General features: G+C 40.9%; 1 protein-coding gene across 1 annotated transcript in view; it reads left to right on the forward strand.

Moving 5' to 3' along the window:
- Window positions 1-14,713, forward strand: part of doc2a (double C2-like domains, alpha) — a 55,848-nt gene that overhangs the window by 14,823 nt on the left and 26,312 nt on the right. The window contains exons 3-5 of the mRNA XM_069676168.1: window positions 4,552-4,631; window positions 10,757-10,831; window positions 12,447-12,556. Of these exons, the coding sequence (XP_069532269.1) occupies window positions 4,552-4,631; window positions 10,757-10,831; window positions 12,447-12,556 (265 nt within the window). The remainder of the gene's footprint in view (window positions 1-4,551; window positions 4,632-10,756; window positions 10,832-12,446; window positions 12,557-14,713) is intronic.

Genomic DNA, 14,713 nt, shown 5'->3' on the forward strand with positions numbered 1-14,713 from the left:
TTTTAATCTAGCTAAATTTGATGGGAAAACATGTTCGAATGTTGCATTATTTTTTTATCGTCTTTGTGACCTGAAACATTTGAAGATACTTTATAAGAAATGACATCACAACAAGCAGAAATACCAATACAGACACTAGCTGACCTGTCTTTGGAGATTTCTAAGGATTAAAGGGGTAATTTTGACCTTTGACCTCAGTGTTTCTAGGGCCCTTCAAAGCTGCTCCTCTGTGATCAATACACACACACAAAAAGAGTCTCATTTATCTGACCGGCCACCACACAAGCGTCCAGTCCTCCTCCAGTTTACCCCAGAGTTCAGTTCAGAGACACACCTGATGAATAATTCATGTGTATGTCAACATAACATTAATAATTCAACCCACACAAACCTCTTGTTTGTGCGAGAATACTTCCACATCTCGACAGACATGAGAAGCGTTTGACTGCGAGTTTAATCTTCTAAAACATGTTTAAGCGTTTAGAGGAACGTTTTGGGGTTACAGCAAAGAAGAAGAAGAAGAAGAAGAATGATGTGATTTCTGTGAGGTGAAGGGGAGCAGAATAATGAGTCTTCCTACAGAGAGGAGATCACTCACTTCACGCTCTCTATCACCGCTGCAGACACAGAAGGAGAATAAATTGTGATCAATGACTGGATGACTCAAAGCTGCTCTGTCTTTGACATGTTTCCGTGCTCCTCAGTGATTCAGATCAGCACTACAGAAAAGACTAATTAGAGGTTTTACTTCCTCATTAACATGTATTTAATTTCACATTTGTTTTGCGGTCACTGCTTGATCATTTTGTTTGTTTTAACGATGAAAGTCTCACGGGAGTCTGTCTCTAAAACTTCCGGCTTTGATCAAACACACTATTTAACAAACACACTATTTAAATCAATTTTCCATCCCTAGTTCTCCGTCGTGCTCTAAAGATCCCTGAAGAGGTTTCTCTCACAGGCTCACATTTCATTACTGCAGAGCGTTTTCACTGCGCATCTTTTTGTGCAGTCTGTTTTTACTGCGGTGCCACAGCAGCCGCTCGTCTCTGCCCCGGGCTGCTGGAGGTGGGTGGAATTAGATCCATAAGCATTCAAATTTGCAAAAGCTGCATAAAACGTCTGACGGGAAAGTGCACCGAGAGCTGTTTTTTAAATTGTTCAGAGCTGCAGTGGAGTCAGCAGAGAGACGATGTTTATCCACAAACTGTAGCTCCGAGACAGTTTGCTTATCTCCTCGCTCTGCATGTTAGATTAGAATAAGAGGAGACGTCTCAGATTTTCATCCTCTAAGAGCTCATACGTACTCAAAGAACTCATCTGCACTGGATGACGCGTCTATATCTCCCCTCGAACAAAAGTAGAGTCAAAATATCCCCGCAGTGTGTGCTGCCATCGTACGCATTTGGAGCCAAAGGCTGTGTTCGAAATGCTGTACTGTATACTACGTACTTTATACTGCACACTGCAGTAGTATGTAGTATGGAGGAGCTTTTCAAATTCATTTTGCAGTATGCTACGTCAGGCGGAAGTAAACAATAACCTCCGCTTCTTTGGCTATAGCGCCCCCTTCTGCGGGAATGCTGCTGCTGACCGTCATTTCAACTGCTGCTGTGACGTTCCAGCGCTTTGCATTGTGGGAAACAGTAGAGATTTCGACATCAGTTCGACATCTGGGTATTTTTGGCTTACTGCCTATTTTGCTTTTGTTCTGCATTCTACATAGTACAGAGTCTGCGCAGTAGAGATTGGCTGGTGGAGCCGCGATATTGACGAACCGGCCCTTCCGCTCACCAGACACACATTTATTTTACCGATAAAACGGCAAAGATCCACGAAAGCGTAGTGAATTCGCACCTGGAGTCTGTTTGTTTGGTCCGAATCAAAGACCAAATTGTTCCATTTTGCCTCGAGTTTGGTTTGTCTTCACACGGCAGCTTTTACCAGAAAGGAAACTGCTCTCTGATTGGTCAGAATTTCCACGTGGGAGAGAGCACACTGATCAATCACACTCAACATGATCGCGGACTTCAATGTTTTTGAGTTTTTTACTTTTAACCGACACTGTTCCACAGATCCATCAGTTCCACTCTCCTGTAGTTTTTCACTGAACAGTTTCAACACCTCTGTGTTCTTGTGCGTTTCCACAAGCGTTTGTGAAACTGTTTGGTCAGCCCATATTTCTATTTCATCATTGCTCCCCAACGTCTGTCCTCTACTCATCTCGCTGCGTGTCTCTGCAAATGTAAGCATCCGTAAACATACTACAGTGCACAGTTTTATGGTTTGTTTCCTGTATTTGGTCCTCCTTTAATGTCACAGGTTTAGGGTTTAAACAAATGGTCGAGGACCCAGATGCAGACTGAAATAAGTTTTTAATTAAACAAAAGGCAGAAGGCGAAACAAAAGGCTTACTGGTATGAGGAATCCAAGGGGGCAGGCAAACAAAATCCAATGGTAAAAAAAGGTCCAACAAAACAGGCGATAAGTAATCCAAGGGAACACTGAGATCCCAGAGAAATAACACGATGCATGGACATGGACAGACGACAACGAACTAACCCAGGGAAAAGGGAAGACAAAGACTAAATACACTGGGGAGGTGAAACTAATCGGGCACAGGTGAGACAATCAAGGGAGCAGGTGAAAACAATAAGGGCAGGGCACATAATCCAACAGGCGGGAAAACACACAAAGGCAGGAAGTAAAACAAGACAAAACATACATGGGGCAAGAACTACAAAATAAAACAGGAAACACTAAAAACCAAACTCAGGACTGTGATAGCAGAACTCATGCAGAAAATCTCTAGACAATGAAACACAAATTAATTACATAACTAAACAAGACTAAATCAAGACAAGAACACAATATATTAAATACAAAATTAAACAATAAGAACTCATGACATTTAATTACGTTATCGTTCTCACCAAAATCAAACCGGACCGTGGTTCACTTGGAAACAGACCGAGACCCGTCTTTTCTCGTCTGGTTGTTTGTTCCGCACCAGAGTTTTATTCCGGTGTTCACACCACCTAAACGAACCGCACCGTGGGGACAAACGCTCCAGGGTTCGGTTCAGTTGGACTAAACAAGGCTGGTGTGGACCTGCCCTCAGTGTCTGAACCCCAAACCAAAATAAAACAGGATTAAACTCAACAGGCGGGGCATGCTTGCTTTCATAAAATCGATCTTTCGTGGGATTTCGTTAATTCAGAAAAACAGGGCAGATTTTTTTTTCTCAAGTGAATGTAATACACTTCGTAAAGATCCCTCATGTCGTATTTAGATTACAGCTAGTGCAGAACAAAGCAGCTTGCACAACACTAACAAGCTCAAATCAAATGAATAATGAATTAAAGAAGAAGCAGCTGAATGAACTTGTTTAAGCCAGCGTTTGAGTCCGTTCTTCTGTAAAATGTAAACAAGTTACTTTGAAGTGTTGTGGTTGTTTTTTCTCTTAGCAGTTGGCTGATTGTAGTCGTCTCTTTGTATTCACGCGATCAGTCTTTCACTATGATTCGCGTCTTTTATGTTTCATTTAGAGTTTTTTTGTGTGTGTGTTTGGTGTTTTCTTCTCTTTCTGTCCCTTTGTATTCGTTTGAGATTTCTTTGTCGATGTGTCTTTGTAGTTTCTTTTATCTCTTTGTGGTGGTTTGGTGTTTCTTTCTGGTCATTGTGTGCGTGTTTATATTCTCTTTGTAGTTTTTTGCTTCTTGTTATGCATTTAATTTTGTGTTTCTTTTATGGTTGTTTTACACCTTTTTGTTGTTGTTTTATGTCTCTTTTGAGTCTTCCCTTTGTAGTTTTTTTTGTTCATGCCTTTGTCGTTTATAGTTAGTTTTTCATGTCATCTCGTGTTTCTTTTACTTGTTTTGTGTCTGTTTGTGCTCTTTCATAGTCTCTTTGCATTCCTTTGATATATTTTGAACATTCTCATCGAGCCTGATGAAGTGCATCAAAAGCTAACAGTAAGCCAGCCTCAGCTCTGTGTTGCCAGCGCAGGTTAATAAGCAACACAACACTTTACAGTAGCTTATAGTACAAAGGCACAATATGTTGTATAAGCTGTGGTTTGTTGAGAGCTGATGCCTAAAATAAATGTTTGTTCTAATCCCTGTGAATCATATGCTGTCTGTATCCTCTTATATAACACCACTGGAAGAACACCAGCTTGTGCTCGGTGTGTGTGTGTGTGTGTGTGTTTGCGTTTGTTGTATGAACATGTTTGTGCTTTTTCACGCAGTATTTATGGTTGAAAGAACATGTTTGCTCTCTTTTTTTAAGAGGATTTTCAGTGTTGACATGTGATGTGTCGTGTTCACGCTCATGTGACAGGTGCAGCTCCACTAAATTGGATTTCCATCTTCTGAACGCTTGTTGCTCCTGAAATATTCTTCTGTTCTCTCGCATGCTTTCAATTTATTCTGACAGGTTTTCCAACAATGCCATATTTTTCCGTCTACTGACGCGAGTGTTGTGCATCATGTTTTGTTAATAGGTTATGATAATTTGGTCTCTCCTCTTCTTCTTGTGTTATTTCCTCAGCCGCACTGGGAACGCTGGAGTTTGAGCTGAGATACGAGCAGAGTTCCAGTGAGCTGCACTGCACAGTGCTGCGGGCCAAGGTGAGGTCAATCTGCAAAACCACAGGCGTTCATGTGCCGCAAAAACAGCCTCCACTCTGCTGGTTTCAAGGTCTCCAAACTAATACTTTATCCAAAAGAGCTCTTAGGCGCCAGTATATATTATCTGAAGTGTTTCACTGTCATAACAAAACTCAATATTTATGCCTGTATCTAGCCCAACAAAGAACAAAAAGTCCTAGGACTTCATTATGATGTGTTATAGTTTCTCATTTCCTGAAAAACATATAAAAATGTTGACTGCTGATCCAATGAAATGTATTCTCTAGTTTCTACGTCCCTCCATCACTTTAAATTATTTCAGGTTCCACTGGAGTGCAGGACGCAGTGTTGCCAGACTGAAAATACAACAATATCGAACTGTAGCTTTAAACATCGTACAAATACGATAGTTATCGCACATCTGGCAACACTGACAGGACGTAGTGTACAAGCTAGCTTGCGTATTAGCATCTTATGCTTGCTAACCCTTTTGATTTTGCTGCCACTCCACATGATGAAGGTTCAAAATCTGCCAATTCACTTTACATATTAGACACAGTGTACCCTTGTTTGTGATTGTGTTCTTCAAAGTGGTTATTTCTCCAAGCTTGTCTGTAGCGTCTGAACAGAGAGCTAGAGACCCCGCTGCAGAGAAACACACACACACACACACACGTAAACAGATAGGGATGATGAGAAGAATCATCTATTGGTGATTAGAGTAGAGAAGAGGGGCAGAATTGTTTGTTGACCAGCATATTTTACATGACTCAACAAGCTAGCAATAGCGTTAGCTTGGTATATTGCAGCATTAGCATCTCCTGGTCCCTATGTTTTTGTTTTGAACTTGACCAAGAATGTCAGTGCTGTTAAGCATGTCTCGATACTGGCTGTTAACACCAATATCCTCAACAAGTCTTTTCCAAGGGGTCTGTTTCATTACACGTAAATATGTGGAATTTAATAGACACTGAGATGTTGGTGGAAAAAAACTCAATTTTCCACTGAAAAAGGTTAATTTTACTACAAACAAACACTACACAACAAAATCTACATATTAGCTATGTCCAAATTCAGGGGCTGCTGCTTCAGAGGACGTATTTGAAGGCTGATTGCGTCACAGTGGCGTGTCGAAGGCTGTCCAATTTCTAAGGCTCCTCCAGATGCGGCTGATAAATGGGTCCCCTTTTTCCCGGGACACGACGGCTCCATCTAGTGCATCCTTCGCAGCCCACCATACCCCGATACTCATTGCGTGTGGACTTTTAAACTGCCAAGGAATACACTTTTAAATGTTAAAGTTTTTAGTTTCAACTCAATGGTATAGCTAGTGATACAAATGTTTGAAAATAGCAAAATGGGCCTTGAAACAAATTTTTTTTTTAAATAATAGGTTAAGTTACGTGACGTTAGTTATGATAGCTACTTGACCCACTAGCTACCTGCTGCTAGGAGACAGGAGCCATGTTGGGTGACGCAAGGTTAAGAGGGGGAACAGCGGGTGACGCAAACGGGGAATCCCCCGTAGACCAGACCATCTCATTTCAGTTCGGTCTTAGCGGCCTATGAGGGCTACGGATGACTCATCCTTTGTAGACTGCGTCATTCTAAAAATGCAGCCCCTGAATTGAGACACAGCTCCTGTCTAAAATTAAAGCCAAAGATAATCAGCTGCCCCTCACCTGAGAGTGATCAATTTTTATATGAACCTACTGAGCTCACATAAAGAGACTTTGGGCCTCTAAAACTCCACAGTGACAATTTAACAGCACGAGGAGAAGACTTAACAAACGTCAACATCACGTCGTTTTTATTAATATTTAGAACAAACTCACGCAGGAGTCAAATTAAAGTCATAAATACACACCGAAGGACCTACAATTTACACGTCTGTTTGTATGTGCGTTGATCTATCTGCCACCGTCCTGGACGCTCAGCAGTGATTTCTGTCACCGTGTGTTTCCTGAGGCTCTACGGATGCTTATCTCGCCCCCGCTGAGTGTTAACAGGTCAATGAAATGGACGACCCGGCTGACTCAGCAGTTCAGACACCAGACTGCACCAGCAGACAAACACTCAGGCAGCAGATCTACGCTAATACGATTTATGCACTTAAGAGTGTGCTCTTTCTTGTGTTTCAGTGAAACTAACCGTCTGGGTCTGAGTAGAGGGCTGAAATGTCACAGGTGTGGGGCGCTCCAAAATTTGCACCGTAACACCAACAGGGACTTCATTAATATTTGACTCAACACCCTTTAAATTTTCCACTTGATGGAGAGGGAATAAAGGCAGAACAAACTCACAAACAGATTTAGTTCATGGTCAGAGGTGGTGAGTCAGTTCTTTTCATGCCACTTTCCACTTCCACTATTCTAAATCTGTTTTGAAACTTCAAGTTTGGCATTTTGGTCGTTGACATCTTTTTTCGGAGCCAGAAGTGACTATATTTGGACAAGAGGGTGGAGCTGGAGAGGAGTGAGGGGTTAACAAGCGCTAAGTTATTAAAGTTGTACAGTCTATGCATACGGCTAATTCATCTGCAGGCTAATAGTTAACATCAGTGTTTCCCACAGAATGAGCCCAGTTTTGTCGCAGGTCTGGACTCTTCAGATGGTGATAATTAAAAGAACAACATGTATCACTCATGCAGTATCCCTGCGCATTGTGATTTTTCTCAGACTATAATGACACCAATATACCCAACGTTTCTCTGACTCTCTCACTGCAGCTGGATTAATGAGGTGATAACAGCAGCAGATGTAAAGACTACAACATCATCACAAAGACATTAGAGAAGAGCGCACTGATAGAAATAGAGGCAAGCTTCAAATTGCTTCATTATCTGGGAGATGGGAGATAATTGGAGCACCTGCTGTCAGTGAGCTTTGTATCCTGCATTTTCCTTATTTGAGGACCTACTTGAATGTCGATGATTTCCCTCCTGGTATTGACTTGTTTCTGCAGCACCAAGTAAAAAGCAGTTTCCAACCTGAACAGGTGGAGCAACACCCCGCTGCATGTTGTGAATGGAAGCTTTCTGTGAGGATGAAGGAAAGGCTAGCAAAATAGAAGTCTGCTGCTGTTACTGTGAATAAGTTTGCAGTTAAATTACAACAAATTTGTCCTTTTCACGGATTGAAACAGCATTAAAAGGCTGCAGGGTCTGTGACTTTAGTATAGATAAAAGTGACGACTTACATTTTGTACTTCTGGTGAAGCAAAACTTTAAAGTTTGTCCTGAGGGTGGCGCTAGAATTAATATGCAACTCCCTAAAGCGTTTATACTGTTTAACGTATGGGGCCCTTATAGCAGATAAGTATTTTCCTTGATGGTCCATCAAAAATCTATTGCCAGATATTGAGTAGAAAGTACATATTCAGTCATGTACAATCACCAAAAAACAAACTAACATTTTTGCAAAACGTGTTACCCATGGTGGTCGTCACACACACTAAAAACACACGCAGCTTGATTGTGATTGCTTTGCGATGACTTTTCTACAGGATTTGCCCCACATGTTTTGCAAAAGACTGTAATAAATTTCCCCGTAGAAACAAATGGAATATCAACAACATCAGAGTGTCAAGGTTTCAAATTTAAACAAAAGGTTGAGGACCCAGATGGAGACTGAAATAAGTATTTATTGAAACAAAAAGGCACAAGGAAAAACAATAGGCTTACTGGTATGAGGAATCCAAGGGGGGCAAGAAAACAAAATCCAATGGTAAATAAAGTCCAACAAAACAGGCGATAAGTAATCCAAAATAAATCAGAAGGTGAAAAATCCAGGGAAGACTGAGATCAAGATGAAGAATAACAGGATGCATGGACATGGACAGACGACAATGAACAGGCAACGAGACAGGGGAGCACAAAGACTAACTAAACTTAGGAGGTGAGGCTAATCAGACACAGGTGAGACAATCAAGGGGCAGGTGAAAACAATCACGGCAGGGCACATAATCAAACAAGCGGGAAACACAAAGGCAGGAAGTGGACCAACATGAGAGACAAGGTGACAAAGTAAAACAGGAAATGATCTAACCAAAGAGACACAAGTGAAATACTTAAGTAAACAAGACTAAATACTGACAAGAACACAGAATAAACTAAATACAAAACTAAACAATGAGAACTCATGACAGGGAGACAAAGTGACAAGGTAAAACAAGAAATAAAAACTGAACACCGAAATACAAGACAAAACCAGAACTAAACTAGAAACTCATGACTCAGAGCTCAAACCCATCCATCTTTGGGGCCATACAGCTTCACCATACTTTATTGGAGACAAATCATTTAAAGGTTTAACGTGTCACAAGACTTGGGACGTTATTGGCCTGAAGTTCCGTTTTCATTGTTCGCACAGTTTTAACAAAATTGCAGTTTGTGTTTTGTTATAATTTCAAAGAGTCCGAAACCTTCACGGGAGGTACAAAGTTTGTATTGCACGGAATGTTCTGGGCTAGAGTGGATGATGTCATCGCTAGAGTGGAGAGTCACTTTCAAAAATTTAGAAATCTTTTAAAACATTTTGCTCTGTAGCCCTCAAATTTCACTTCACACACACAATTTTATAAATAAGACCAGAAATTTCTCAAGCAATAACTTGGGAGCACTTTTTATATCTTCTCCTGTGTTGACATTATTAGCACCACAAACATAAAACCACATCAACACGTTCAGCAGATTCTTCTGGTCGGGAAAATATCCTCATTTAACCGATAGCACTTAATGTTTGACCTTAGAATGAGCACTTCTAGGCAGTGAGTTTGCAGATGTTTCTCTCTCGGATCTACTGCCTCAGTGGTCTAAGCTGTTAAATGCCTGCTTGTGTATCTCTCCTGCTGTCCCTTCTCTGTTACCCGGGAAACCTCTAACACCAAACGACCCTCCACATGAATGAAAGTGTGGACTGGTTTAGGGCCCGATCAGACAGGACGCTTTTTAGCAGCTGGGGGCGGCTTTTTTGTCATTGTTTTCAATAAGGGACGCTTTTTGCACGCTGCTTTTGCTTTGCAGAGCGTCTCGCTTTTTTCCGCTCTGTGCGCCTCACGTTTTTGAGGAAACGCTCCGAGCGCCTCGAGTTGAAAAAACTTCAACTCAAAGCAGAAAAGCGCCCGACGTCATGGGCGTTTTTTCTCATTGTCCAATCGGATGAAAGGAGAGGCGTGCCTTCTGTCAGTTTACAATGTAACGGTTAGATTAATGACAGCTAATGATTCGGTGGTTGCCTTAACAACAGTAGGGGAAAAAAGCCGCCCCCAGCTGCTAAAACGCGCTCTGTCTGATCGCGTGTTTACTTTCACAAAAAGGCAGTGCGGTGCGCCTCGCGTTTTACGCCTGCAAAACGCGTCCTGTCTGATCGGGCCCTTAAGGCGCTTTAAGGTTTAAGTTGCTTTTAGCAGAACTGTTGGGATACTAACTTGCTAATTTGCTAACAATAGCTGTTAAATAGCACAGAAAAAGCTTTTTGGCTAATATCAGAAGATGTGTTTAAGACTTAAGTACAATCGGACATAAGATCTTTGATGCTTTTTAAAAGTGTTTTAAAGGCCAGAAACAAAACACCAAAACACAGAAAAAAGATATACGCTTACATTTACATAGCAGAGAAAAACTTCGTAGACATTTTCCAAAAATAAACGGCGTAATTTCAACATAATGTTGCAGTTATGTATCCGTCCTCCATCACACAATAAAGATTGAATATGCTACAGGCTTGTCTATAAGGTCACCGTCTCTCACAGCTCCTGCAGCCTCATTAAAAATGCTGTTGGGGGGGAGGGGGGGGGGGGGGATCTATCTCTCTGCTGTCGCGGCAAATGTCAAAGCTGTTGAAAGAAATTTAGGAGCAATTTCTCATGATGATCTGTGTCCTGCTGATGAGGTTAACAGATACAAATCGTGTACAAAGTGTTTTGTGTAATGCTTTAGTGTTGGAGGAAAAAAGTGTCCATCAATAATGCAGATCTGAGAGCCACAGAGAAGTCTGGACACACATTACACTGATTTATATATTTCTAGCCTGATAACAGAATGAAAGTCTGGATTAGTTGTTCCACAATTGCAGAACAAATTTAAGTACTCAGTTGGAGTGAATTGTCTCTGTGTTTTTCTGCAGGGTCTGAAGCCCATGGACTTTAACGGTTTAGCCGACCCATACGTCAAACTGCACCTGCTGCCTGGAGCCTGCAAGGTGAGACACAACCTGACACTGAAAAAAAAGTAATATAGTTTGCAAACTAGATTATGTGCCGACGAACATTTATTCATACATTTAACATTTGGGTGCAAGACCTTCTTTAGACATGAGAAAAAAGTAGGAGACTGTTTACATACCAAATGGGACATCTCTCCCACATCCCTGTAGGGAGAGCACGCAGCAGGTGAACAACTGGAACTGAGTAACTTAAAATAACTGGTCTCATTATCGCTCAACCCCACCGTCTTCTCTGTGGGGAAAAGGCCAACAACGATCCAGACTCCTATGCACTGGCCACCCCACAAATAAATCAATGTTTGACAAACACTGAGCAATTTAATGAGTCAGGTACAGTGAGCACAGATACCAATACCTACTAATTAGTGCTAACATAAAAATAAAAACACTTTCACTAACTGATGGGTGAGAGGATGTCTGAATTAGCTGAGGTGACATCTCATGAGACAGCTAGTGGCACCCCACTGTCACTCAAAACAACCCCTCCCTAATATGCATAACAAGCATTTGTTATCATTTAACAGCTGAATTCTATGAAAATTCAACCCCCCATTTGTTATGAATAAAAAATTACATATACACCCACACCATTTTTGTACCAGGCTGTAAAAATGTTTAATTCTACTGTAAATTTGGGCATTTTAATATAGGGCCTAATGGGGGTTGACTCACTTTTGGAGCTTGCCTCAAGTGGCCACTTGAGGAACTGCAGTTTTTGGCACTTTAGTATTGGCTTCATTTCCCAGCCCCAAAGGTTGACGCTTGCTCCCAACTCGTCAAAAACAGAAGCTTGGATGCTTAAGGAATATAATTCTACTACTCTAGTCGCATATTTGGACATGTTAAACTGAAAATATCAAAGCTTTGCAGATCTGAAATAATATAAAAACTTGAATTTAACTAGGCTGGAATGTCCTTCTTAATCCCAGTTGACCTGTAGAAATAAAATAACATTTGCATTGATTAAAAACAGAAATCCCTGCTGTTCTTGTTATCTTTAAAATACTGTAATGTGTTTGTGTAGAACTCTTATAATATATTAAAGCTCCTGTGAAGAGTTTTTCGATGGTTATGAAAAAGTCTGAAATTAATTCTGATGACTCTATATGACCTTCAAAAGCAAACCAGACCATCAGTGACAAGATTGATTATTTCTATATAGTTATTTTTGAATGCCTGAAACTGCTGGCGGGGGGTAGGTGTCAGACGAAGTGATTAATTGCACGCTGCCTTTGTTTACATTTTCCAGGGCAAAAATTTAAAGTGAGTGATACATATGACTGTTAAAGAAAGCAGGATAAGATTTTTTGTTAAAAACCACCACTTAAGCATGTACAGGGCAAAATCAGCAAAGAGATAAGAGGTACAGCTTTTTCCACAGGGGGCGCCAAAATCAACACAAACCGAAAGTTCCTCACAGGAGCTTTAAGAATAAATCTTTGCAGCTTTAGTAAAACCTAAGAAGACTTAATCTCTGTCGATTTTTGTAACAGCCCTGGATTAACAATTGAGCAATTGACACATATTGGCTGAATTCTCATTGTAAGAACTAAAGTATACTTATTTATTCTTCTGTCTATTTGTCTTTCAGGCCAATAAGCTGAAAACAAAGACAATTCGAAACTCTCTGAATCCGGTGTGGAATGAAACGCTCACTTACGTCGGCATCACAGAGGAAGACATGCACAGGAAGACACTCAGGTGTGTGTGCCTGTGTGTGTGTGTATTTGTGTGAGTGTTTGAAACAGGGAATAATTCATGCCCGGTTTCATTTTGGACTGATTACACTTCGAGCCATTAATCAGGCGCAGGGACATCTTGACATTCAGACATGAAGCTCAGTTGTCATTGTTAATTAATCCGGCCATGAGAGCAGAAACCTGCACAAAGCTCAGGCAGGATTTAAGATCAAAATTCATTGTGTGACAGTGAGCTTTTACTCTCCTCTGCCCGGTTCTGTCTCGTGAACTCCCACAAAGAAACAGTCATCAGCTTGGATTGAAGTGCAGCGTAATCAGCAGTGTCATTCGGACAAATGTGCTGGGGTTTTTTTTCAAACATGTGGTGACAGGGATTTCAAAGCCGCTCAGTGCATGTCGGTGTGTTTCCCACCATTTAAATGATGAATTAGTGTTTTCACCGTTGAAGGCACAGATTGGGGCGACCGGAGGAGCGGGTCCATAATCAAAAGAAGCGTGAAATAACAGAGCGGAAAGCCTTTAATTACTGAGCTCAGGAGCCAGCATTTAATCTTAACTTAACATGTAGCAAAGCCAGTGTGTAATTGTAAACCAACCTCTATGGTTTGTAAAAAAGAACCAGTGTGAGTGTCAGCCAACACGCAGTGAAGTGAAGAATGGTAATCAGTTTCTCCTGAGGTGCATCCAGGATCTCAGAGTGGCTCCTCAAAGGTTTGTTCAACTTAAATCTACCTGAAATCGGCTTACATGTTTTTCCTCAATGAATAACATGCTGGCAGAAACAATGACAATTGAAAATCAGTGTGGTTACTTTGATGTGGTTGACGTTGACACACAAATCCTCAAAAGAGGCAATGGGTGGGTAAAAAAAACAAACACCAAGGAGACCAGAGTTTGAGTCCTGTGATCAAAGGTCAACTAATTTATGTACATAACTTACCTGACTAATGTCGGCCTACTTATTTGAACCCAAACCATGATCCTTCTTCTTAACAAAGTGGTATTGGTGCCTTAACATTACAGACATCAATGATTCACATTGTTAATGTAAAAGTATTTTCCTTACTTGTTGCAGAGTTAAACGGAGTAAACAGAACACAGATTCCATCTACTCCTTTTGGCTGACCAACCACTGCTGGGTGATGGACACTGCTTGTAACTTTTCCCAGGAATGTAGACTCAACACTCAGTTCTTTATACCAAAGGATACTGTAAACACTGCAGGTTTTCATCAGTAATTGATGTAAAGATAGTGACTGACCAGACATAAAACTCCGTAAGGAGGTGTTATGATTCCAGGCTTTTGTAACCTACCTTTCTTTGTATTCTGTCTGTGCAACAGGGCCAGTTTGTTCTTTGGGTGTTAGATAACATGCAACAAGTCTGTTTAATCCACCTCTCCATTGTCCATCTGTGTCCTTAGTTAAAAAATAGGATTCTATTCTTTGACAAAATGGTCTATCTTAATAGGGATCCTTTCTTTATCGTTGAAATAACAATCTGATCCTCTCACTGACAAAAGATGTGGACACATGTTTATTTGGTGCAATTGCCCCAAAGGTTTACATTGCAGCCGTAACAGCTTGTAATAATAATCAAGGGGATGACAATAATCAAGACCCTAAAGTACATAAACATAGTGCATTCCCCTTTAAGACGTCTCTCTTTGTAACATATTAAACATTTTTGTGAAGCCATCCTGATGCTAAGTTTGTACTCCACTTTGAAATGGAAGCTAGTTTGCCTAGTTTGCTGAAGTTAGCACACATCTGTAAATGAGGATACATTCATATTAATCATGGGTGTAAATGATTTTGTGTGGTTCTACAGTATGTTATTTAAATAGATAAAGTATCACAGCTACTGAGCTTTGCACGGTATTGTCAAACATTTACATTTCCCACCTCCCTACGATTAGTGCCATATAACGTCTGACTTTCTGACTCTGAGAGAAACAGCAAACATAATCCAGGCACCAATTAGGTAGAGCTAATTAGTGGTATCTGCTGTAAATGTAGGAGACAGTGTGACCCTGGATGTGCTTCGCTGTTCCCTCAGACCTTCGTGCCAACATTAAGGCTTTAGGTTCCGCTGGGATTCCACCTTTTCACTCCTCTTCAGCTTAAAAAACGAATGTGCGAAAAAGACATGTGGGTTT

Source organism: Semicossyphus pulcher, unplaced genomic scaffold, assembly GCF_022749685.1.
Source record: "Semicossyphus pulcher isolate SPU_LCO1_2020_fin unplaced genomic scaffold, fSemPul1.0.p SCAF_25, whole genome shotgun sequence".
Taxonomy (NCBI): Eukaryota; Metazoa; Chordata; class Actinopteri; order Labriformes; family Labridae; genus Semicossyphus; species Semicossyphus pulcher.